This window comes from Myzus persicae, unplaced genomic scaffold (assembly GCF_001856785.1).
Source record: "Myzus persicae strain clone G006 unplaced genomic scaffold, MPER_G0061.0, whole genome shotgun sequence".
Taxonomy (NCBI): domain Eukaryota; kingdom Metazoa; phylum Arthropoda; class Insecta; order Hemiptera; family Aphididae; genus Myzus; species Myzus persicae.
This window is the reverse complement of record NW_019102703.1, coordinates 218,003-244,786: the sequence shown is the minus strand read 5'-3', so window position 1 is coordinate 244,786 and position 26,784 is coordinate 218,003. Positions and strand designations below refer to the sequence as shown.

The following is a 26,784-nucleotide window of genomic DNA, read 5'->3' as shown; positions in this document are numbered from 1 at the left end:
TTGTATACTTGTACCTATGTATATATATATATATATATCAATTACCATCGAGTTGAGGAAAAGAAAACTACTGACCAGTGACCATGAAATTCCAATATACCTATAGTGAAGAAACAAAAACTTTAAAAATACCTATAAAACAATGTGTATCATGTATTAGGTATATCCAAGTATCCTTGTTATTTCCAACTTCTTATTATTCTACTTCTAGTGTCTAACTTAAAATGAAACTGCATCACAGACACATGTTGTGTCCGTCTTACAAGTGCACAACATACCAAATTTTAAGTTTAAGTTCAGCAGATCACATTCAGCTCGCTTATTTTAACAATTAAAGTGAACTGACTTCTCGTGAAATTTAAATATAAGATTATTATCTAGGGCATCTCATCGTACGTATTTTATTATATTTTAATTTCAAAGCTAGTTATGAATGTTTTAAAATTGTGAATTGTTTGTACTCCTTTAAAATACTCATAACTCGCATTAAAAATTAAAACGTAATAAAAATCCTATGTGATGTCCTAGATATATTAATCTTACCCTTAAATTTTATAACAAGTCAATTCAGGCTAATTTGTAAACTAAGGGAGCTAAGCGTGATCTGCTGAACATAAAATTGTCCTTGTTGAGCACTTCTAAGACGGAGACAACAGATGTCCGTATCACAGAATAGAATAATAATCCTAGGTTAGGAATACTGAAAAGTAATAATTGTCTTGGTAAATACAAATAACATTTTCGGAGTTACTATTGGTCATTTTATGAGTCGCAAATAATATTCGTAATTCTTAAACTGGTTTTTTGAAATAATTTACAACAATTTATTTTTAGGAAATTTATCATGAATAAGAATCTGAATCATCGAAATGTCGAAGAATCTATTATATATTATATATTTTATCCTCCAGACATTGAAATTATCTCTTTATTAATAAACATTTTCATATTAGATTACCTATAATATATTATTCAACTTTGTACAAAAACAATTCCAGCACTGTTGTTGTTTACGCCTTACCCATTCCTCGAGTATAGTAATAGTTATCATACATTTATAATTAGTATATTTTATATTGACCACCTAGAAATTTAGAATTACCTAATAATTCTGTACGACCATTGAAGATTAAAAACGAAGGTTTGTTCAATATTTCAAATGCATTTCGGTGTTTTTTCTAATAAACATAAAATTTGACTTGGTAAACGATTATTTTTCACTTTCAATATACGCATATATGTGTGTATATATAATACCTATACAGGTGTCTGTGCCTGTGTGTTACTATATTGTACAATGTTATGTAATGTATGTATACAATATATTATGTGATATATCTATGTACTATACATTATTATATTATATACATATAAAATAAAGTTTTAATTTGCACATAAATTGTATTGATGTTTCAGTATGGCAGTGTTTATAGGTACTATTTTATTAGCTGCAACTTATACATCGAGATGAAGATAAAGTCCGTAAATAACAAAACGTCCGAGTACAATTTACATGAACTTCATTGGAATGACAAAAAAAAATGCAATTCTCTAACAGAGATATGGTTTTTTTTCTTGCCACAAAAACGAGTTCGCACAGTTTGGACTTTGGACATTCGTATTCACAAAGCCAAATAATATACTCTTATTAATTAAAAATTGTTTTTGTTTGTTTCACTATTAGAACAATGAAATTCGACTTAAACTTATCGATAGGTATAGTAGTAATTTTAAGGAACGTTTTTTTTTTCGAATAACATAATTATTCAACTAGCCCGAGGTACACCACCTACAGCACCCGCAACAATTATTATTTTGCAGTGTATGGAAATGAACGCATGCTGGAATCGTTTGATACTTTAATATATCACTCATGGAGGTGGGGAATCGAATCATTACATAGAGTATAGACAGTAGACGGTTTCTTTATTGTCCTTCTATATTCGCTTTTTTTTTTTGCTTTCAGTCCGACCATAAGAACCTGCTCTACGAGTCTCCCACCAGTTGAAGGAAAGCCAAAGACCTGTCTCTTTGGTCGCAGTTGTCTGGCCGCGTGTTGGCGTTCGCTTGTGGTTTAATAACATTGTGTTGTAGACGTGTTCAAATTTTAAAGAATGTAGGCCTAGCCGGATTGAATTACTCAAGTCTCTACGCGATTCGGTTAACTATACATAAGGTAAGATATTTTTATAAAGTATATTTTGTACAATGCTCCAAACGAATTGCAGTTAATATAATTATAATACAATATTATGCATTTAATTTTAAGAAATTAAATGTATAATTTTTCTTGCAACTCCACAGTAGATATTGACATATTGTTTTATAAATTGAAGTGTCTTTTAAGTGCCTATCTACATTCTACATATTTTGTTCAACTACAAAATATATTATAAAACCGTGAATAACCTAAAGTATTTTTACTTAAATATCAGCGTTAAAGTCTCTAACACGAATAATATAATGAACATAATGTAAAATATTATGTATTTAGTTTATAATTATTCATTTCATAGTAATATTATGCAATGCTTTTGGTATAAAACTCGTAGATAAACAATTAGCATAAAAATGTAATAGTTATGAATGATTCATAATATATTTAATCAAACAAGAAATCAACATTTTTTTTGATACACAGTCATGGTTATTACTTATTACGACCTTATTAACATTTAAGAAATATATTCGTGACTCATATGACTCATGAGGTTTAAGATAATTTTCGATTTTCATCGATTTTGTTTTTAAACCATAGTTTGAATGAATATCTATTCTAATTTCTTCTTATCGAACAGAATACTTTATTTAAATTAAAAAAACCCATCAGGTCATTACTATATTACCCACTGGGTACTAATTATATGTTATATTATACCTAATCATTTGTAATAAAACTTAATAGGTACAATTCCAAAAGAATTTGTAAGTACCTACCTATTGTATAAATGTACCTATTTCAACGGTTACGACCATAAATATAAATAAATAAATAATAATCACAAGTTCATGTACTTTATTATAATATACCTAGATACATAGTATAGGTGTTGTATTCGTTTACAAATAAAATAAGAATGTTCCAACGTATACAAACGAAATAAAAATAAAGCAATGCACCAATTCCTTAGATTTTTCCTTTCACTCGAACCGACGACCGGAGACCGTTTCACTTTCACGGCTAATGTGCCTTGCTTTACTAGACCACAATATTCATTTTACAACTATATAAGACACGTTGTAGCGTGTATATACGCTATGTGATACAAATTTTGCTACCACGAAAATGAAACGAACCGAACGCTGTATGGAACCTATACCTATACAGTTCACATCACGAACGTTATTATATATTGTCCCGAAAATATTTCTCATATAAGAAAACTAAGAAAATGATGTATAGACGATAATATATATGTAACTATAGAAAATATCGTACTGCGCAAAGCCAATCATTGTCTATAGAGTGGCAATTTGAAAATCAGTATCGTACGAAATTAACGAGGATTTTAATTAGTCTGACGTTATTAGTGCATAAGCAATTTACCATAGCAATTATTCGGCTATCGCATATTTGGCTAGACTTTTGCATCAGATGTTTCATTAATGTCTAAAACGTTCCAAAAATATCCTCAAGTCTCAAGATAGATTTTTTATTAGTTTTAGAAGAGACGTGTGTTAGAAACAATACTAGACGTGATGCAGGCGAGTACCTGAAAATCCAAGATAAAATATTACTTAGGTATCAGTCGTATATACCTGTACCTTTGAAAATGATATTTGTTTAATTGGTACCTATAACTTTTAGGGTAGTCACAATTTTTAGTCACGGCTGTAACGCGACAGTGGAATTTAAATTTAGGGAAATGGTACCTACCTACAAGACGGAATTTTTTCAATTTGAATTTTAATTATTCTGTTAGAAATACCTTCCTATTATATTATAAGAGTCAGTCAACGTAGGCGATAATAGTAATAATCAAACCTAAATGCACAGCGGTACATTATTCGTCTTACCGCGTGGCGATTTTTATTTTGTTTTAATTAACTTCATTTGTGTCCAACGCTACAGCATATATATTATCTATGGGCTTTTATCATTATATTATATTATTTTGTAACTTGTAAATCGTTGATTTTATTTCAATTCTAATCTCGCCCAGGGCCGGACTCTGCGCCCCCCCCTCTATTGTGCGCCTTCGGGTCACCGCTCTATACACTAGTCGAATAATTATTAAGACGTTTTGCGATGGTTAATGGGAAATTAAATACGTGTCGAGATAATATGTGTATGGAAACGGACGCGATGGTATTCCGACAGCATGAGTCTTGACATTGACCGTTCAAGTCATTGTATATATCCGACGACTTCGGTAGTTATAAGAATCGTCATCGTACAATGTTAAGTGTAAACCTCGGTAGCATAGATTATACTTAAAACATCATCATGTACCGTAAACGAATTATTTTTCTCTGTTTATTGTACCGATTAAATTGGACCACTGGCATACTTTTCCTACACTATGACTTTAAAACCGGTTTAAAAAAAAAAGTATTATTGTAATAGAAAATCGGTTATAATAAATTTGTTACACGTTTTATATTTTAATGAAGAACAACAAGTAAATATTAAAATTAATACACAATTATAAAATACCTATTATGTGACTATTTAAAATAAATTTATGTATGTAATATAATATTGATAATGAGTATCTATTGAGTATACCGTATACTTAATATCAAAAATTAAAAAATAACAACCCGCCTACAAATTAATTAAAATAAATATACGCAATATAATTATTTATTTTGTCTTATAAATTACCTATGCAATTATATCACCAAGCTAATAGATAGCTTTTGATAAATACATCTGAAAAATTAATTTTTGTTTACTAATCGTTAATTAATTAGGTAATACCTACTCAATACTCATAAACTAATACTAACTAACACTTATATTAGTTGCGAACACAGTAATATAAAACAAAGTGTAAATGGATACTATACTTATACTCTCTATGACTCCATACTATTATCATCTCGCTAACGCAATAATATTATTGATAGCTTATAGGTTTTGAATACTGAAAGTGAATTAGTGAAGTATTGAATTTTAAATTTAGTCTACCGACTGTTAGTGCCAAATACTATGTACCTATAATATAACATAATTTTATTGCAACATAATTCTATCCTCACGACATTATTCTGACGTAACATATACATTTTTCAAAATAGGTATGTAGGTACAATAGTAATAAAAAGTCATACCTATATAGGTATACAACCAATATAATATGTACCTTAGTACCTATATAAGACTACAAGTTACAACCATGGTCCATGACAGATAACCACAGTTTTAACATTCTTATGGTAAAGGTCGTGAACAGGTCATATGTTTACTCATTTTTACAAATGACTAATACATAATATTATACACCTCTAATTTCTCTTTGCTTATCCTTGAAACACAGTTCACGAGACATCAGTTATTGATGTAAACGTGTTACATTAAACACGCCGAATTCGAATTAAAATGGCAAGTTCAATATCGTGTCGGATAAATCAATGAAATAAAACATCGGAGACAATCAAAATATGGTTTGGCTCCACGTGCATCGGTTTATTGAATGGAAACTTTTGTACATGCATTAATTTCTATTGTTACCAGTAAAAAGGAAACAAAACGTCCGGCTACTCTGTATGATTTGCAGAAACAATAATAATAACAATAATGAAATCAATTAAAATATAATATCTGATCCATAAAATCATTAGTCATGATTCATGGACGCCAATGTAAGGTCGGGCTTGACTGAAAAATGTGGAAAGACCCTATAATAATTATTTTTTACACATATAGATTACTATAAAAATATTTTCAAATAAAACCCACAGTTCAATTTTTCTACATATTATATTATTATACATCTATTTTTTGAATAATGTATTTATACTTTCGACAGTTGTATTATTTACATCGCATGATTAATCTTAACATTTTAAATAAATTTAAAAATATACCAAGCGTATTGGTTTGTTGTATACGACGTGTTCCCAAGCGAAACGAAACTCGAACAAAGTGTAGCTCTCCAGTCTCCAGTATACATATACATTTGTAATACCTATATGTTCCGCGATAGTAATTTATTTTCTTAAGTGATCATGATATAACTATTAAATTATACACCTAAGTTTTAGTAATGCCTAATAATAAAACAAAAAATTGTTAATTTAAAACTTTAGTTCGAATACTAAGATTAAACATAATAATGTTCTATGGGATTCATTAGTTATTAATTTTCTGCTTATACCATTATTAGTATTTAGTGATATATGAAATATATATTTTATAAATAATTCATTATTCATTATTAATTGAGTAAAAAATAGTTTTGAATGGACTAATGTGTATTCGATACTTATACATGTAGGACCTAGGTACCTATACTGTAAAATTAGAAAGTACCTTTATAATAAACATTCTTTTTGTAATATTATCAGTTTCATTTTTTAAACACGGCTTTAAATTGTTTTCAGCGCAATGACGTCGCTCCAGCGTTTGTCGTTCGTTCCATCCGTGAATAACTTGTCTCACCAAAGACTTCACGACAGTGACGAGAATAATTCTTCGGACGATGACGAAAATTCACCTCTAACCCAAGACTTATATGGGGGAAGGTATTTAACATTTTTTTTTTAAATATATATTTTGACTCGGTGTGATTAAAAAAAATCGGTTTGATTATTTAATGTATTTTGCATATTTTATAGCCAAAGAACTTTGGCAGATACCAAAGCATGGGACGTTTTTCGAGATTTACCTCCGCGCAGCGACAGCGGATCTATGGCCAATCAAGCTTGTCTCGAATTTACCATACGTGTGCTGAAAATCCTAGCATACTTGACCACATTCATCGTTGTCCTGTGTTGTGGCGTTATATCTAAAATTAGTATGTTCTTCATGACGTCCCAAATCAGGGCCGATCGCGTCGTCACATTCTGCAATAAAGAACTAAGTAATTGATTATTTTTCTGAGTGGCACTTGCGCTTTGCAATCAAGTATTTAATCAAACAAACTTTATACAACTCTTCTTTTCATAGGTCGTGATAAATTTTACGTTGTCAACCTCCCAACAGAAGAACGTGTAGCATGGATATGGTGTTTGCTGTTGGCATTCATCGTTCCAGAAATTGGAACTTTAATACGATCATTGAGAATTTGTTTCTTCAAGTCGTGTAAAAAACCTCCATTATTTGATTTTGTATTTGTGCTGATTATGGAAACACTTCACGTGTTTGGATTAGTTTTGCTTGTATATGTCGTTCTACCAAATTTAGACGTCGTCAAAGGTGCAATGCTTACTAATTGTCTTTGTTTCATGCCAGCTTTGCTCAGTAAGTTTAATATTTTTTAATCTATTTGTAGAGCGATCGATAAAGAGTGCTGAATTTTACAGATTTATTATCGAGGACAACAAAAGGTTGTAAAACTAATTCGGAAAAATCTGAAGTCTACGCAAAAGTCTTAATGGATCTAATTGCCGTAGGGTCACAAGCCACTGGCTTCTTTTTATGGCCTTTGCTACACCCGGAAAAACAGATGAATAACCTCGCCATCCCGATTTCAGTATTTTGTATTTCTTGTGGTTACTGGGAAAATTATACAACCAAAAATACATTTTTTGGTAGGTCATACTTGAAATAATGTCTATGCAATTTTTTGAGGAGAACGTTAGAGCAAATGTGTTTTGAATTTTTAGGATTTATGAAGTTTGCATATCATATAAAAGACCGAATGAGAAGAACGCGTTATTTCATATACATGCTAATGTCTGTTTGGAAAATGTTGTGTTTCATGTGTTTCATGTTAGTAGTTATGTTCTTTAAGGGAGAAAATGTTACACAAATCTTCTCATTAGTCAACGCTGGATTTTCACAACACAAGATACAAGTTCTCGAGGTAATTTATAATAGTTAAATTATTATTATTATTTTTTTTTTTTATTGTCACAACATCTACTACATGGTTATTAGCTTACAATGTATTATAGTTTAAGTTAAAATGATTATGTACAATCGAGAGATGTTAACAGTTTGCAAATTACAAAGAACTACAATGTATTAATATTATTGTAATTGAAGATTTATTATTATAACATTATTATTTGGTTTTACCCATTTCTCAGGTAAATCAAGTAACCCGAAGTGGAACTATTTTACCAGATCTTGCCGATATAGTTACAACTGGAGATTCGGTTGACATCGATGCAGAATATGTAACTGCAATACATGTACTTCTTTTACAAATTATTTCGGCATATCTTTGTTATATATTCGGTAAATATATTATTTATATTAATAAAATCGATAGTTCCTAACGAGTTCGCCATTAAATTAAATTTACACAATAGATTGTGTGGTACGTGGGGCTACCTTATTGTGAAATTTACTTATTTTTATTAATTTAAATGTATGATATTAAATATTGATAATTATAAATATTTATAATGCATTTTACAATTGATAACACATTAATAACTAACATAATTTGATTTCTTTCACAGGAAAATTTGCTTGCAAAATCATGATTCAAGGATTCAGTTATGCATTCCCAGTAAATCTAACAGTACCAGTCACCATGTCTGTATTGATAATCGCATGTGGTTTGCGTCACGATGATCCTTGTTTTTTCCATAACTCTATTCCAGATTATTTATTTTTCGATACACCCGATGTCAATTTCTTAAATAATTTTATCACTAAAGAAGTGAGTTGCTCGAATCAATATTAACAATGTTATTAGCTCATATTATAACTGTAACGTTTTTTAGCACGTATGGGTGTGGTTACTGTGGCTTCTATCTCAAACTTGGGTAACGTTACATATTTGGACACCTAAGTGTGAACGTCTGGCGACCACTGAAAAGCTTTTTGCTAGACCTATGTACGATTCTTTGCTGATAGATCAATCGCTAGGAATGAACAGGAGATGGGACGATGAAAAAGACGTAAAAACTGAAGTAAGAATTTTTAATTGATTTCAACTTAAAATAATAAAGTAGTTAATCTAACAATATTTATTCGTTAAGGACTTGGCTGATCGAGATAAAGAACCAGACGAATATTATGAAACAATATCTGTGCACACGGATGTTAGCAGTACAGCACCTAAAACTGTGAAGAAATCTGACAGTATTACTAGGATTTACGCTTGTGCGACTATGTGGCACGAAACTCACGAGGAAATGATGGAGATGTTAAAGTCAATCCTCCGAATGGATGAAGATCAATGTGCGCGTCGAGTAGCCCAGAAATATTTGCGAGTGGTTGATCCAGATTATTATGAATTTGAAAGTAAGTCACCGTTTCTGCATATTATGTAAACTGATCTAATTCTAAAATATAATTTATTCAGCTCACATATTCATGGACGACGGATTCGAAATAAGTGATGAAAACGATGATTGGAATCAAGTGAATCGATTCGTAAAGCTTTTAGTAAGTACAATCGACGAAGCAGCAACTCACGTGCACGAAACGAATATACGCATCAAACCACCGACTAAATATCCTTCTCCGTACGGTGGCCGTTTAGTGTGGACGTTACCTGGAAAAACTAAGCTCACTGTACACATCAAAGACAAATCCAAAATCCGACACAGAAAACGATGGAGTCAGGTCATGTACATGTACTACTTACTTGGTCACCGATTAATGGAACTACCGATTTCCGTTGAGCGGAAAGAAGTCATTGCTGAAAATACGTTTTTGTTGACGCTCGATGGTGATATTGATTTCCAGCCACATGCAGTCAGGCTTTTGATAGATTTAATGAAAAAGAATAAAAATTTGGGAGCCGCTTGTGGTAGAATCCATCCAATTGGAGGAGGTAATCCTTGCATATTAAATTTATTATGAACCTGATTTAATGATATTGTATTTATTTATTGTTTAGGTCCATTGGCGTGGTATCAAGTTTTTGAATACGCCATTGGTCATTGGCTCCAAAAAGCTACCGAACACATGATCGGTTGCGTTCTTTGTAGTCCTGGATGTTTCTCACTGTTCAGAGGTAAAGCTCTTATGGACGATAACGTAATGAAAAGATATACATTGAAATCTGACGAAGCCAGACATTACGTACAATATGATCAAGGTAAATAACAATTCCCATTAAAACAATAAAAACAATTTCTCATGAAATTACTTAAAAATCAAGGCGAAGACAGATGGTTGTGTACATTGTTATTACAAAGAGGATATCGAGTAGAATATTCAGCCGCTAGCGACGCGTATACTCACTGTCCGGAAAGCTTTAATGAGTTTTATAATCAGCGAAGAAGATGGGTACCGTCGACAATGGCTAACATCATGGACTTGCTTATGGACTACAAGAAAACGATTAAAATAAACGATAACATTTCAATGCCCTACATCAGCTATCATGTAAATATTTCCGTTGGAAATAGTAGAGTACACCCATCTAATGAGTAATTGTTTTTTGTTACTATAACCTGACATTTGATTACTTTCAGATCATGTTAATGGGAGGTACCATTTTAGGACCCGGAACTATATTCCTTATGTTGGTGGGAGCCTTTGTGGCTGTATTTCATATTGACAATTGGACCAGTTTCTATTACAATATCATACCGATAGTATTGTTTGTTTTCGTATGCTTCACTTGCAAATCAAATATACAGGTAAATTATAATTAGTAGCTTTATATGTATTTTGATAAAACCAACTCATAATTAAATATCAGTATTATTTAAAAATATATACTCGTATAATCGTATGCATTCGAATGATTTATTTTTTGTCCGCAGCTACTATTGGCGCAAATTCTATCGGCTCTATACGCATTGGTTATGATGGCCGTTATTGTCGGTACAGCTCTACAACTGGGGGAGGACGGTATCGGATCGCCATCTGCAATATTTTTAATCGCCATGATGAGTTCGTTTATTATAGCGGCACTTCTCCATCCACAAGAGTTCTCTTGTATTATATACTTCGGTATATATTGGCTGTCTATTCCGTCTATGTATTTGCTTTTAATATTGTACTCCATTATCAATCTAAACATTGTCACGTGGGGTACGAGAGAGGTTCAAGTCAAAAGGACTAAAAAGGAAATGGAAGCGGAAAAGAAAGCCGCCGAAGAGTCGGAAAAAAAGAACAAACAAAAGTCAATGCTAGGGTTCTTGCAAAACTGGGACCCAAACGAGGACAACGAAGAGGGTTCGTTTGAATTGTCATTCGCTGGACTTTTCAAATGTATGTTTTGCACTTACCAGAAACCCGTTAACGAAGGTCAACAGCTGGTGAGGATAGCCGATTCGTTAGAAGGTCTAGGTAAACGGATGGATCACATCGAAAAGTGAGCACTACAGTTTAAAATACAAAATTAAGGAATTTAGATTAATTTGGGAACTTTTATAATAGGACTATTATGGATCCGACATCGGTGAACCGTAAGAGGAATGCTTCGACAAGTAGTGTTCCTCATCAGATAGCTCTGGATCCAGTCCAAGAAGAAAACTCCGAAAACGAGCATTCGGACACAGAGACTGATGATGAATCTTTAGGTAAGCGTTGTTACTCGTTCAATATTATGTACTGTATTATTATATTTGTCTTGATTTTATAAACGTTGAAACCCCAAAAAAAATTCGATTGCAGAACCCAAAGTGGAACGTAACGATGACATAAATCCTTTCTGGATCGAAGACAAATCTCTGCGTAAAGGTCCGGTGGCGTTTTTATCTGCTGCTGAACAACAGTTCTGGCGAGATCTGATCGACAAATACTTATATCCCATCGACGAAGATAAAGACGAAAAGGCTCGAATTGCGTCAGACTTAATCGAATTAAGAAACAAGTCAGTGTTCTCGTTTTTCATGATCAACGCTCTGTTCGTGCTCATTGTTTTCTTGCTCCAATTAAACAAGGATAAGCTTCATCTGGACTGGCCCATAGGTGTCAAGACGAACATCACGACTATAGCAGAGACGTCTGAGGTATAAATTATAATACATTCTTAGATTTTGTATTACGCGCAATATGATTGTATTATATAACGAAACGATTACAGATCATTATTAGCAAAGAGTACTTACACTTGGAACCCATCGGTTTGGTGTTCGTGTTCTTTTTTGCGTTCATCATAGTAGTTCAATTCACCGCCATGTTGTTCCATCGGTTTGGAACGCTGTCTCACATACTTGCCTCGACGGACCTAAACTTGTGTTGGAACAAAAAGGTAATTGCGGGTGACGAGAAAGAGTTTTTTTGTAAAATTATAAACAACCACCGTTTCATGGTTTCAGACTGAAGATTTGACCCACGATGGTCTATTAGACAAACAAGCGGTCGTCATCGTCAAGCACCTCCAACGTTTGAGGGGCATCAATGGCGATTACGACAACGAGTCGGGTTCTAGTGGCGATAACGCCGTGGGCCGCCGGCGAACCATTTACAATCTTGAAAAACAACGGCAAAAGACCAGAACAATTGGCACGCTGGACGTGGCTTTCCGTAAAAGATTTTTGCAGATGAAAATGGGAGAGGACGAAGACGAACCACAAAGTACGATAAAAACTCTCATAATAAGTAAAATATTTTTACGGGCACCATAATGTAACAAATATTTGCGCTGTATCAAAATATTGTAGGCAAATATTAAAGTCAGTGGTGCAACTGCCGAGATGATCCAGTTGTTTAGAGGGACTGCAGTTGTTTTAATATTGTCTAATCGTTTTATCGAATATCCTAAATTAAATTATTTTCCTCAAAAAATTTCTCATTTCTGAAAATGTACATGGAAAATAAACACTTAAGTGAAAAAGTAAATCATCATGAAAAACATTTAAATTATGATTAATCTGCCGTTTGATTGTCTAAGAAATAGAATCAATATAGATTTAAACTACATGTATAGTTGAGTTTCAAGAAATATTTTTAAATTCTGTAATAATGTTACATAACAATAGTATGTTAAATGGATATGGATCGACGTTGGCGAATATACCTATTACGTCCATATGGAAAACACAATTGATAATATATGGTATATAGCTATATCGTGTATATTATTCCTTTAGGCTTTATAGTTACGTCCTACTCGTTAATAAAAAATCATACATTATAGATAATAAGCTATTTAAATCATCCAGTTATATTGTACTGATGTAATTATCAACTCGATTTTTAACTCGAAACCGTTAGGCGCCTATTTTTTTAAACTCGCATTTCTCGCGTGTAAAATATGAAGTAACTACTCACAATTAAATGCAGCACAACATTCGCCGACACTCCGCATATAACGGCCGTTGTTCATTACAGGTGGCACGCCAGTGTTGGGCCGGAAACTGACGATGGGCAAGGAAGTGCGGCAGGCACTCGAGGTGAGGAGAAGATCCATGCAGGCGGAGAGGCGCAAGTCTCAGATGCAGACGCTGGGCGCCAGCCACGCGTTCAACCAGACGCAGCGACAGTCGAACGCGGGCATCAGCGTCAAGGACATATTCAAGGGCAGCCAAAATTTGGCTTACGAGCGCGACGATGGCGACGGAGACGACCGGCTGCCCATGCACGCCATAAACTGAATCGTAAAGCGATCCGAAACAACGGGCGGACGAGAGGGAGAACTAGCTCGACAGACGGGCAAAAAAACGATCCCCCCGACGGAGCGTTTCTAGTCAAAAAAAAAAAAAAAAATCAATTAATCTCAGCACGAAGCTCTGTGTATCGTATACAAAACAATATAATATCCTTTTTTATTATTCCTTTTACCCGTTTGCGGTGTCTCCTATCTCTCCCTCAGTCTCGTTTTCGCTGCAGCCGCTCGAGAGTCGAGACCCACACAGGACGGAAAACCGAAGCCGAAAACGAATTGCGACACCGAACTGTGACTCTAACCTATAATACGTGTTGGCTCTTACACGGCCCGGGCGAGTTTCTCACGAGTACCTACCCACTCGTCGACGTGATGACACACTCACTCGAATACTTATTTTTTCTGTTTTATATAAACTCGTTTTTAGAATACATAAATACTTTACCATGACATGAAAAATATGTACACAATAAACTATTGCTCATTTTGTACGACAGTTTACTTATTGCTTTATTGATACAAATAATATTATCATATGTCACATCGCAGATGAGGAGATCGTAATAATACATTGTGATACATAAGATTTAACCGCTTATTATTTGGTTATTACTTATTCCCAGTGCCGGAATGTCCGGGTGCAAAATAATTTGTGGTAGCCTGTTACGCTGTTGTATAAGAATTAAGAGTACACAGTTTTAGAAATCAACAAAAGTGTCAAGTGATGTAGCATACTACTAAATTAGAGACAATCTTTCAGATATCTACTACACAGTTCTGTTAATCGCAAGTCCACGAATAGATATTTCAGTAGGTAAGCATATTGAATTAATATTATTAATTATAATGTACAGATAACTTACTGAACTGGTACCCAAAAATTAATTATATGCTCTCAAATATTGTCTGCACATATTTACAAAACTTACCAGTATGGTACCCGCAGTTTTTCTCGGATGGTATTTTAACCGAAAATCCAAAAACCCGAAACCTTTTTTCCCGAACGCCTTTATCCCGACGGTTATTGTTCCCAAAATTTAAAATTTAAAACATTTAATTAAATTAAATTTATGAGGAGCTATACTATATGGGCGTCACAGCCAACATTTATAAGCCCACAAACTGAATTCCATATCCAGCATATTAAAAGTTTATGGTGTAGGTATTACAAAACAAAAAAGTTTCAAATCGCGGCATTTACACCTAGGTACCCGTCGACCTATGCTATCCAAATCAATACAATATTAAGAATGGATATTTTACAAGTTAGAAATAAATACCTGACATACGTGTTCTGGTGTTCAGATCAGCTATACATTTAACAAAAAGTAGGTAAAGATAACATTATTAATATTGTGTTAGAGTCACAATAATGTGGAGAACAGGTTTGAGTTCTTGCAGTCTTAAAGTTTTTATTTATTGATTCCAATCAAATCAGTTAACCTAACCTAGGTACCTACCAAGTACCAATAAAATAAAATCTTTTGTCCTAACTATTAATAATATATTTGATGTCGACCTTTGAAACGTTCTACAAAATCTCAAAGTCATCAAATATAGGCGGGTAATTAGGTATATTGGTTTGTGATGTGAGCCGTGAGTTGTCAAAACTCCATATTCTGCATGTGGTAAATGACCATTTACCACAAAATAAATCATTATACCTATTAGCTATATGCAATTTTTTAATTAAGCTCAAGTAATGAGTTGGTACATAAATTGTCTCAAGAAAACACTTATAGAATTAAACGTATTCATTTCTGATGAATTCAGGACAACATTTAGAATGAAACAATTATTTTTATAATGGGTGTGTGATTGTTCAACAATATCAAACAAAGGCAGCATGTAAAAATATTCACTATACCTTCAATCATTTTGTACACAGGTAAATTTATTTGATATTTTTATGCCAAATAAATATAATATACCTACTTAAAAGTATAATAAATATAAATATAATATTACACAATTTTACGGTTACCGAGTATCGGATAATTTCTCTATACTTTGAAGCTAAATGTAACTATGCTCGAATACAATAATATTTTATATAGCAAATTGAATCGAATCAAAAGTCAAACGTGTAGTCCCATTATTGGTACTTATGTTTTCAGTTTTCACACACCACAGGTACCAATGTAAATAAATAAATAGGTATTTATTATTTTATTACTTACCTATACGATTAAGTACCTAAATTATTCAAAATATAAATGACTTATCAGAATATTAGAAGTTTTCTTGTGTTCTTTCCTCAGAATCATATTTTTTGACTGTTCTATTATTGAATTGAAATTTAACACTTCCGTTACTGTGATTTACTCAACGACAAGATACACGTGAAATATACAATACAGAAGAGCTAGTGGTCCTACAGTGTTTTAATTTATTAATATATTTTGAATGATCTACAAGGGTGAGATTATCAATTAAACGATATTCTATACAATCACTGTGAAATATATTCATTAAGATACAACTTATGAATTGATTTAATAATATTACCTAACCTAACTTAGGAAAGGTTATTTTATTTGACGCATACTTTTTTAATCAAAGCCACCAACTAGTTTTACTCATTCAAATATTTATTTGCTTATTAGTTATTATTTAAGTCTCCAATATCAATAATATCATGAACATTTTAGAACTGCCATTTAAATACCTCTTTATGTTTATACTTACTGTTGGAATACAAAAATCATAAACTCAATTGACAATAATAGGTATAATTTCGATAAAGAAAATAATTTGGACAGTGCATGTATTGTCTCCCATTTGAAAATATTACTATTATTTAACTTATTTTCATATAAATATAATATGAAAAATATAGACTATGAAACAATATTGAATATATATAATTTTAACTCACTAATTGTCGCCTTGAAGCACTACCTAAAGCATTCGGCATACGGTTTAAGATGGTATACTACATTATAGCTAAATTATTTAAATAAATAAATACACTTAGTTATGCTTTAATAAGTATATCAGAAATCTTAAACTGTAATTTGCCCAACAATATACACAATTTACATCTGGTGATAGCTCTAACTGACATAACAAAGGGTAATTGATAATAAATAATAACACATAGATATTGCCATTTTATAATTTAAAATATATAATATAATTGTTGTCAAATACATCATACATTTGTGTTGATTGAAATTAATACAAATAGCCAGTTTATTTTCAAAAATGATGTTATAAAAACATAAATATATATTGTACTAAAAAAAGTTCACTCTTTGGCTAATAAATTGACATTTAAAAGAATAAAAGATGACCAGTCATGGAGTTTACTATGGTTTTCTTTTTGTACATAATGAAATCAACAAAAAAGTAGCTATTAATTATAACTACAACAACAATAAACTTAAAAGTAATCAAAATCAACAATCAACTATTATCAGCTATCGCATACAATATAACAAACACAATAAAAAAATGTCCGAATATCATTGGTTATTTTTTTTTTAAAAAATATGAAAACAATATACTTAAGTAAGCTACCTAATGAACACGTCGAAAATTAAAGTTAAAACATTATACAATTATATCAAATATTTTAAAAACAAAACATTGTATATTTCGAGAAAATGATACAATTTTTAAAAGCTTAATATCATATAAATATCATACAAATGAGTAATAAAACAATCAATGTAAAAACTAGTATGGAACAATATTAAAAAAAATTTAAAAAAACCAATATACATCAAATTTTAAGATTCAAGTTAATTAATTTAACTAAATTAGGAAGACCAAATGACTAGAGTTGCATTCCATCCACATATACAAATCAAACTTATGCAACTACTTATATATATTTTTTTGTCATATACATAATGGACTAATTTTACAAATATTAATCTAAATTATACAACTTCATGAAATGTTGGTTCTTCATATATACATATTTTAAACTTCTAGTGGTACTGTAATATTAATAGATAGTAAATTCAATTTTTAATAAAGTGGTATTTAAAAATGGAATTTATAATATCAATTATTAAATATTACAATCAATAATTTATAAAATCAAGTTGGATATTCAGTCATTTAAATTGCTAAAATAATTTGATTTTAAACTTAAAAGATCTTATGGTATATTGCTGCATCAATTACAATTATCACTGTCAATAGGTACTTTCTGATATCAATTAACTTTGAAGTTACAAATTGAATAGAAATTATCAGTCTAATAAGTCCCAAAAGGTTAATAAATCTCAAGTAATCTCTCAAAGATAACCCATTCAAACCTTAATAATTTACTAAAAACTTTATCATAGTAATATTCGTTTTAACAATACTATTGAGGACCTTCCTCAATTACCGTGGAACTACCTTCCTTGATCAGAATGAGGAAAACTTTCATTATTAGATTCTACTTTGACACCATCAGATGCAGAAGTTCTTTGCCGCTTGGCATGCTTATGTTGTCCATTAACCAAATATGGTTTGGTTTTAAGTTCTTCACCAATTCGTTCAGTCTTAATAACATTTATTAACTGATCGCTATTCTTCGAGTATTTAGTAGTTTTAAGATTACTACTTGAAGTATCAGATGAGATACTCACCCTACTATTGTTTATTAAACTACTACTTTTGAAACCATTATTTGGAGATATATCGTCAGATGGCAAAGTTTTAATATTTTTTTTGTTAAGATTCAATTTACGTCTTAGAACATAATTTTTAATAGCCTTATTATTGGTTGATTTTATTAAGCCTGGGGACACTTTATTACCATTGCAAAGTTTTTGTTTTTCAGTAGTTTCTACTGATGTTTTTTTTCCAGTCAATAATGTTTTTTTGCTAATTGATAGACATGAGTTTCCATTTGACAATTTGTCACCCAAACCTTTTTTTAATACAACTTGTTTTAGTTTGTCTTGTATTAATTTTGAACCAATCATTTTTGATGCGCGTTTATCAGTTACCTTTAACAACTGGTCCGATTCACTTGTGGGAGGTTCTTTGTTTTTCACAATACTATCTAAACAAATAGTTTTAGTTTTCCCAAGTAGTTCATTTTTAGGTATGGAAATCATATTTGCCTCTTTGGAATCATTTTTTTGAAGACTGCATACAGTCACTGATGAACATTCACTACTACTGGATGGACTTGAACAGTCAGTGTTTAGTTGTAATGAATTTTTTGCTACAGATAATCTAGTTCTTTGTCGCAACGAGTTACGAACTGTCTTACTGGTCCCATGCACTTCTTGAGTTAACAGTTTATCATCAGGAAGTTTATTTTTTTCTGTTTTACTTTGTTCAGGATTTCCATCTAGCTCTGTCTCTTCATTATCTGAATCATCAATACTAAGGCTTTTAATGGTTTCATCAGAAAAACTACAGTTAGGTGTACCACATTTACATGTGAACAAGCCACCCTTCACTTTCCAGAAAGTTTTACCATAGTCGTAACTAGAATTGTAAAATTCATAATAATATATACATTAATGGTCTATACTAATACATTAAAAAAGAATAAACATTATTTTAAAGCAGTACCTTAGTTGTTCATTTTCTTTTATGTCTTGGACAGCAAAAAATGCTATTCTAGGAAACCTTTTATCGTGGTGGTTGATAAATGATCGAACAGACATAAGATTTGGATCACATGAATGGTTAATGAAACGTGACACATTGCTATAGTTATAGGCATCAATACAATATAATTCAGTTGCTCCCTGAAATAAATTTAAAAAAATATATTTTTTTTAAGGATCCAAAAACTGAGTCAAGTTTTAACTGTTAGGTTAATTTCATCATTTTAACTTACGGGGTTTTCCAAATTAAACAAATAAGAATCTTCTTTTAAATCGTTTGCTTTTTGATCTGTTATTATTTCACCAACATACCTTAAAACATAAGTTATAATTTAAAACTGAAATACATTTGCAATTGCTAATTATATATAGTCAAATAATTAGAATACATACTCGCACACAAATGTCCCTCGAGATATTGGTTGCAGTGCTCTTACCCCCCAACCCATATCTTTATGCTTGAACAGTTCCAATCCTACTTTTATACCTTTTTGTATAACTCTATTGGCACACCGTTGTTTGTGGCATCTACAACGCCAATTGCACTCATATAATATAACACTTGGATCTGATAACAAAAATGTTCTAAGTTAATATGATGTTGACAAACATATTTAGATAATCAGTTGAAATTTATTTCTTGATATTTCTAATAAATAGTATTAAATACTTACTGAAATAATCAAAATCTGAATTCAAGCATCCATTTTCATCGTACAAACAGTCACCGTTAGCTTGTACACATTTACAATCACTTGTGTTACAAGCACCATCACAACTACAGCTCTAAAATAAGATTAATTTTGATTACATGTAATTTCATACATTTTTAACTGTAATACAAATAATAACTCACAGCTATATGGGACATGGCGGAATCAACATAATTTCCTACATCATAACAGTTTTCTTTGATGTACGTGAAATCAACAGGCACTTCATCATCAATTTCATTCACACATCTGATTGGAGTATCTTCACAGCCATGAGTTATATCTCTTTATAAATATAAAGTAGGTATACAGTAAATAATTACATGAGTATTAACAAATAATAAAATAGGTAATAGTTTACTTACTCAGACATAAGAACTGGAGTGGTCTTAACAAAAACAGGAATTTGGGGCTTCTGAAGTTCTGGTTCAGTAAATTCTAATTTAACAGAGGTTAAGGGTGGTATGACAGTAACTGGTTTACGTTGTTCTGGTGAAACATTTTTCAATATATTATAGCATTTTGAATTTGGAAGACAGAGGTCTATAGGTCTTTTTTTTGCTTTATTTTTATGCCAGGCCATAGCTCCTTTATCTAATAGAAAAGTTACTATATCTATAGCATTTTTACGAGCAGCAATATGTCTAAAAGTTATGAACAAAAACAAACAATGCAGTTAATTCAGACAAAATAAAAATTGTATTAATAGGGACTTACAATGCAGTTTCACCAGCCTCATTCAACATGTTTACTTCTGAATCATATTCCACCAAACTTTTAACAACTTCAAGACATCCAGAAATTGCTGCCCAATGCAATGCAACATTATTTTCATCATCTGATATCCTCGTATTTGGTTTATAAGTAATAAAAAACCTAGTTATGCATTACAATTAATATAAAATATAATAATTAAATTAAATTACAATATTTTGTTTATCATACTTCACGACATCGATATGACTATTTTCACAAGCCCACACGAGAGGAGTCCATCCCCCATTATCCTTCCAATTCACCATAGAAGGTTGTTTATTAAGTATAATTTTACAACATTCTAACTTTCCATTCTTAGCAGCCAAATGAAGTGCTGTCATACCCTGTATATCCTAGAACAAAATTTGATAACAAGTAATGATTAACTGCATGACAAAATATTACTATATATTTTATAAATATTTAATTATGTATTACTTTGATTTCAGGGCTACCATTGAAGTTTATAAGACATTGAAGAACTTCACTATGACCACTTTTAGCAGCCATTCTCACGGGAGATTTCATTTTGCTATCAACCACATTTGGATCAACACCAGCTCTTAGTAATATATAAACTATCATTAGGTTTCCTTGTCTACATGCAATATGCAATGCTGTTCGGTTATGGTTACTGGGAAATGTGAACATAAGATTGCATTTTGCCCCTATAATAATTTAATAATTTTTATTCATAAAACTTTACAAAAATAATAATTGCTTATATTAACGTGTAGAAATAAGTTTACCTAAAATTGATAAAACTTTTTTTATATTATTTGATTCACAAGCTTCATAGAGTCCTTGAACTGAATACCTATTTAATCAAATTACAAAAACTAGTTAAAATGTTAATTTCAAATAAAAATGGAAAACCACCGAGCATTAACTTAAATAGATTATTTGGGTAAACTTAATTATAAATTTTCATCATAGATACAAATACAATTATATTTAAGTATTTGACTCTCAATTAGCATACTGAACTATTAAATATTAATTTTTGTCTGTATAATGTTATATTGACATGCAAACCTAATCAGTGATGTATAACTAAGAATATTTATGGGTACACTTTTATTCATGTAGTTAAGTGACCATGGTAAAAATCATTTATCTTATCATAAAGTAAAGAAAAAATTGCTATAGCTTCGCACAAAATAATTATTTTCTTACAGTCCTTATTATAACTATCAGGTAGAACTTAATACTTTTGAAAATAGTCTTTTGTGGATATTTAATAATCATTATAGTACTTTTTCAAACCCACAATAAACCCACTAACAGTATAAAGTAGATAAGGTCATTGGTTCTCAAAATATTTTTTGATAAAATCAACTGATATCTACTAAATTGTAAACCCCATCTGAAAATTGAAAGTTACAAATAATTATAGAATATTTAGTTTTCATTAGTGAAAATTCTAACAGGTGTATTGGGCCATACTGCTGTATGGCAGTATATTATCATATATTTAGAGTAAACGTTTAAACAAAAACTATCAAAGTATATCTCTCTACCCCAACACACCACTGCACTATCTAATTAATAGCTTCCATTGTAAAAAATATTTTAATAACTTACTTAATACGTTTGGTATCAACAATCTCTTCCTTAAGTTCTTGCAAATATTTAGAAAATTCATGTATATCAATTTCTGGCGGACAATCGATAGTACTTAATTTTATATTCCCCACTTCCACAGTAACATGCTGTGTAAACTCTTCATTATGCTGGATTTGTTTCTTACATTTAACTACGATTCTTTTCAGTTCAAAATCATAAACATCAGGGTCACCACAGTGTAAACAGCCCCTATCATTTTGATGGCAACCAATGTGGAAAAAATGTTTATTTTTGCACATCATAAATATGCCCTAAAATAAGTAAAAAAACAACACAAATAATATAAATAAATCTCAATTCATGTTGTTAAAAGTAAATACCAACAGTGATATTTATACATAAATAATGTTATTTCAGGAAATTAATTATCAAAATTATGTTTTACCTCTGAACAAAACCGTCCACACCGTGGGCAACTATGGTGTAAAAAGAACCGCCTCATATGATGTTGACAGTATGTCACATAAGGTAGAACAACATTTGCTCTTAACATGGGCATGTTGCCATATTCATCTAAATGAGAAGCTAAATTCTGACACGCATACACTTTTCCATCTATGCAATCATGCGCTTTACAAGAAATTTTTCCTTCGTCAACCATAACTACTTGAATACGTTCTTGACACAAACATAAATTAATTTCTTGTACATCAAGACTACTGTAATTTATTTTATCTGTAAAAATAAAGTAAAATTCAGGATCTAAAATATAAATAACATTAGTACCACCTATCTACTGAAAATACAACATTTCTAAATATTTTTATTTATTTTTATATAATAGTTAAGAATCACAAAAGTCCCAAGTAGAACCTATCTTAAACTTATAAATGATGATATAATTAAATACCAATAAATAAAAAATCAAGATCATCTTAGACTGAGCTTAGTTCATGATTTATTTTAAGTACCCCATAGATTAAATATATTTATGACAGATAATTATAGTGTATTTATTGACAATATTATTTTATCAACTAAATATGCATAGATCCAGATTTAAAGAAAAATGAAGAATGAATTTGAAGATCTGCATACTATAAAATTGAAACAAATGAGCATCAAATTTCAGTTTAAACCATGATTAGGTAACTGATATATTTTCATCTATAGTTATAGGTATTCAATTGATTGTTAATTAAAATTAATTTATTATACCTTCTATATCAATAGTTGAGATACTCGTATCCATATCATCCTGGTCATTTCTTTCACTAGACATTAGAGTGCCTATATCGCTACAAACTGAAAATAATCATTTCAATGTGGTGGGTTTATCATATAAAATTTTAACTCAATTCAAATAGTATACCTGAGACGGAATGTCTTTCTGAATTAGTTTCTGACGAGTCCACATCAAAATTTACAAGATCAGAGTTTGATTGACTGCAAATAGTTTTCTTAATTTTTTGACGTTCTTTTGGTACAATTTTTTTCTTAAAAATATTATATCTTCCACCTCTAAAGAACTTTTTTTTCTTCTTTTTATTGTCTGTAATAATTTCTTCGTTTATTTCCTCTTTGATTTGTGCATCTTTAATATCCTCATTTTCATTCTCAATAGGGGGTTGTGTACTAACAGGAATAACATTAACTTTATTTGCAACTTCTTCTTGTTCTATTTTTATTTTCTTGGGTAATTTTTTCTTTGAATTTATATCAATACTGAACGTTCTTTCTTTTCGAGCAATAGCAGATTTCAACACTGATTGATTACTATTATTAGATCTCCTTGAAGACCTTTTGAGAGGAACAACTTCAGTGCTGACATCATTGATTTGTTTTTTTCTTTTCGGGCTATTAGAACTGTAATCTGTAAGATTGCTAGAACTCACATAAGAATCAGGCTTATTTTCATTCGGCCTCAATGTCAAGATGATTCTAGGTTTTTCCTGCTCGATTCCATCAGCATTATTAGTAGTTGAAGTACTATCAACTTCAGACTGGTTTTCATACATTTTCTTTCTAGATCTGATACTAGCTACTAATTCTTCGTCTACTTGTCCATTTAACTTGAGCATAAGCTCTGCAATCTCATCGTCAGGGCTTTTTGCTATGGAAAATTCTTCTTTTATAGTACTTTCAACCACACTTGTTGTCACCATATTTTCTTCATTTACTATGTCATCATCATCGGAATGTCCTTCATTACTAAATCGATTTTTCATTCTAGATAATATCTCCTGAATATCAGGCCTACTAGGCTTTTTATCTTTTAAGTGGTTCATAGTTTTGAATTCAGCGATACAACTATTACAAGAATCTCTGAAAAAAATACAAAAAGTTTTTAAGTGAACTATATGAATCGACTATAAACTAATAAACTAATAAACTATACAAATTAATAAGTGCACTAACTATCAGAAATAAAGAAAAAGATATGTTCAATACTATCTACTTTGAAAAACATTTTAACACACAATGACTTAATTAAATAAAATAGATGAGATAACAGTAAAACATTCGCTAAGACAATATGTTATCATTGGAATAGATAGGTACTGATTTGATTTGTTGAATTGGAAACATTTAAATACAGCCAAAATGTTTGTAAAAGTGATATTGTACTACAAGTAACCAATTAATACATAACACATTCTCGATTTTCCTAGCTGGTGTTTCCAGAAATGTACATGAAATGTATAAAACCATTATGTAAACACATAATTTATACTACCTGAATAGTATAACCTTTCATAAGAAACCAAATATGAATGGTAAAAAGATACATTATTGTTTTGTTCCAATTTTTTCAAACATACACCTATTTAAAGTATCAATTAAATACCTAAGGATGTTATTTTGAACTTTATGGCTCAATATGTAAAAAAAAACCAAGTATTCAAACATTTAAATTTTGTTAAAAATAAATTGATTGCTTATATTTTTCTGAAAATGATAAATATTACTGGGTAATTCAGTAATTACTTTTAGTATCAGTGAACTATTACACTTATCTGTTCCGTACCTAACCTTGTAAAATTTAATTGTTTCGGATGAAATCAAAATTGCAACTGAGCACTGAGATGACTAGGTAGGTATGTAAACGGTTGAGACAAAAAGTGAAATTAGACGACTATCAGCAGATCTTATTGTTGTCTTTGCTTACATGAGTTGAATAACGGATCAATAAAGGTTTAATTATTTCTATTGGGAAACCTACAAACAAAAACTGTACGCTGAGCACTGGTCATGCACAATGTATGAACACCAAGGCCAAACCGACCTGCAGATGTAGATCAGATCGAAGAAAGGGACGATTAATCAGTGCGTCATGAGTAACGACAAGAAATCAGAGGAGTGCTAGACAAGTGACGGTCATGTCAAAGATGTGTAAAAGACTGTATGACCAAACAAAGAAAAAATTTGGGCATCTACGGTGTGGTCAACGGCGATGAAAAAATCCATTTGACACTAGTAGGTACTCAGTACACAGTGGAGGGTGAACACAACATGACAACAAGAAGAACAAGAAGAACAATAAAAAAGAACAAGAAGAACACAACACTTACGGTTCTTCAGTGTTCTCAGGCTTCCATGGTTCCTAGACTTCCCGAGTGAATTGGCTGCAATGAGCCAGGGCGACTAAGCCTAGACGTGCCTCAGACATGGAAAACGGAAAAGGCAAAAGCTCGACGACAAGCAAAATCGGTCCGAAGAGCGACGGTGGCACGTACGGGACGGCGCGGCGGGGGCAGCGCTTTCGGCGGCGCTAAGACGTAACGACGCGAACGGCGGCGGCGGCGACTACGACGACGGCGAAGATGTTCTTCGGTGAACGAAAACACGCATGATCACCGATCGGTACATGTAGTATCGGGCCGCACTGTTGCCAACCTCGGCGGGCCTCGGTACCGTGTTTTCCGTATAATAAGTATAATAATATACCAGTACTGTAGCAGCCGGACTACGTCTATATACTTACCACCGTGAATTATTATTGCGGAGCTTTCGCTCGGCGGAACGGAACGGCCCGCGTGGCGGTATAACAAGTGGGCGCGCGCCCGCGGCCAACGTCGGCGGATCGCGGAGTACGGTCGCCGCGCGACGGCCCAGTCCCCACCCCACCCCTTCGGAGAACTTTCACCGGTCCTGCCGTGGCCGGCGATGTCTTCAGCGGATGCTGCTGAACGCTACCGCCTCGTCGATATTATCGAAACTTTATTTATTGTATCGTCATGCCGTGCCCGACAACTGGTGGGCCTATGACTTGCCCATCGATATCTATTGGGCAGGTTCCGTTGCGTTCGGTCGCGATATCCTCATCTGAGGGCCGCCGAAGAACACGCGGAGACTCCGAGCGCCGGTGGTGCGGCTGGTACCTCGACCGTTTTGGAACCACTGCAACTGCGACGTCTGCGTAAATTGTTATATGATAGCGTCATCCGACGCGCGCCGCTCATAATATTATATTATTAATTAACGCGTCGTCGTGAGTCTTAACTTGCACCGTACAATTTGAATGACGACAATACCGTAACGATTGAC

General features: G+C 32.0%; 2 protein-coding genes across 4 annotated transcripts; one reads left to right on the top strand and one right to left on the bottom strand.

Annotated features, from left to right (window-relative positions):
• The first annotated feature begins 2,007 nt into the window (after positions 1–2,007).
• LOC111032968 lies at positions 2,008–14,130 on the top strand. Of its 2 annotated transcripts, XM_022313474.1 has the most exons (20): positions 2,008–2,176; positions 6,550–6,690; positions 6,784–7,028; positions 7,115–7,408; positions 7,471–7,698; positions 7,774–7,973; positions 8,200–8,350; positions 8,578–8,780; positions 8,845–9,033; positions 9,103–9,367; positions 9,429–9,902; positions 9,969–10,169; positions 10,233–10,459; positions 10,549–10,716; positions 10,843–11,396; positions 11,462–11,604; positions 11,699–12,036; positions 12,111–12,278; positions 12,346–12,604; positions 13,361–13,623. In XM_022313474.1, the coding sequence occupies exons 2-20, from the start codon at positions 6,554–6,556 to the stop codon at positions 13,621–13,623; spliced, it is 4,707 nt and encodes a 1,568-aa protein (XP_022169166.1). In that variant the 5' UTR covers positions 2,008–2,176; positions 6,550–6,553. The 2 variants fall into 2 exon arrangements, with proteins under 2 accessions (XP_022169166.1, XP_022169167.1); XM_022313475.1 differs by lacking the exon at positions 2,008–2,176 and having other exon boundaries at positions 6,554–6,690; positions 13,361–14,130.
• A 2,636-nt stretch (positions 14,131–16,766) lies between these two features.
• On the bottom strand, positions 16,767–26,276 carry LOC111032971 (histone-lysine N-methyltransferase EHMT1). Of its 2 annotated transcripts, none has more exons than XM_022313479.1 (16): positions 25,809–26,276; positions 23,609–24,561; positions 23,455–23,541; positions 22,682–22,971; positions 22,255–22,547; positions 21,420–21,487; positions 21,109–21,338; positions 20,860–21,023; positions 20,632–20,790; positions 20,280–20,558; positions 20,058–20,199; positions 19,876–19,987; positions 19,595–19,769; positions 19,435–19,513; positions 19,164–19,342; positions 16,767–19,076 (listed from the first exon to the last, which is right to left on the bottom strand). In XM_022313479.1, the coding sequence occupies exons 2-16, from the start codon at positions 24,522–24,524 to the stop codon at positions 17,987–17,989; spliced, it is 4,263 nt and encodes a 1,420-aa protein (XP_022169171.1). In that variant the 5' UTR covers positions 24,525–24,561; positions 25,809–26,276; the 3' UTR covers positions 16,767–17,986. The 2 variants fall into 2 exon arrangements, with proteins under 2 accessions (XP_022169171.1, XP_022169172.1); XM_022313480.1 differs by lacking the exon at positions 25,809–26,276 and adding an exon at positions 24,655–24,758.
• Positions 26,277–26,784: the final 508 nt, after the last annotated feature.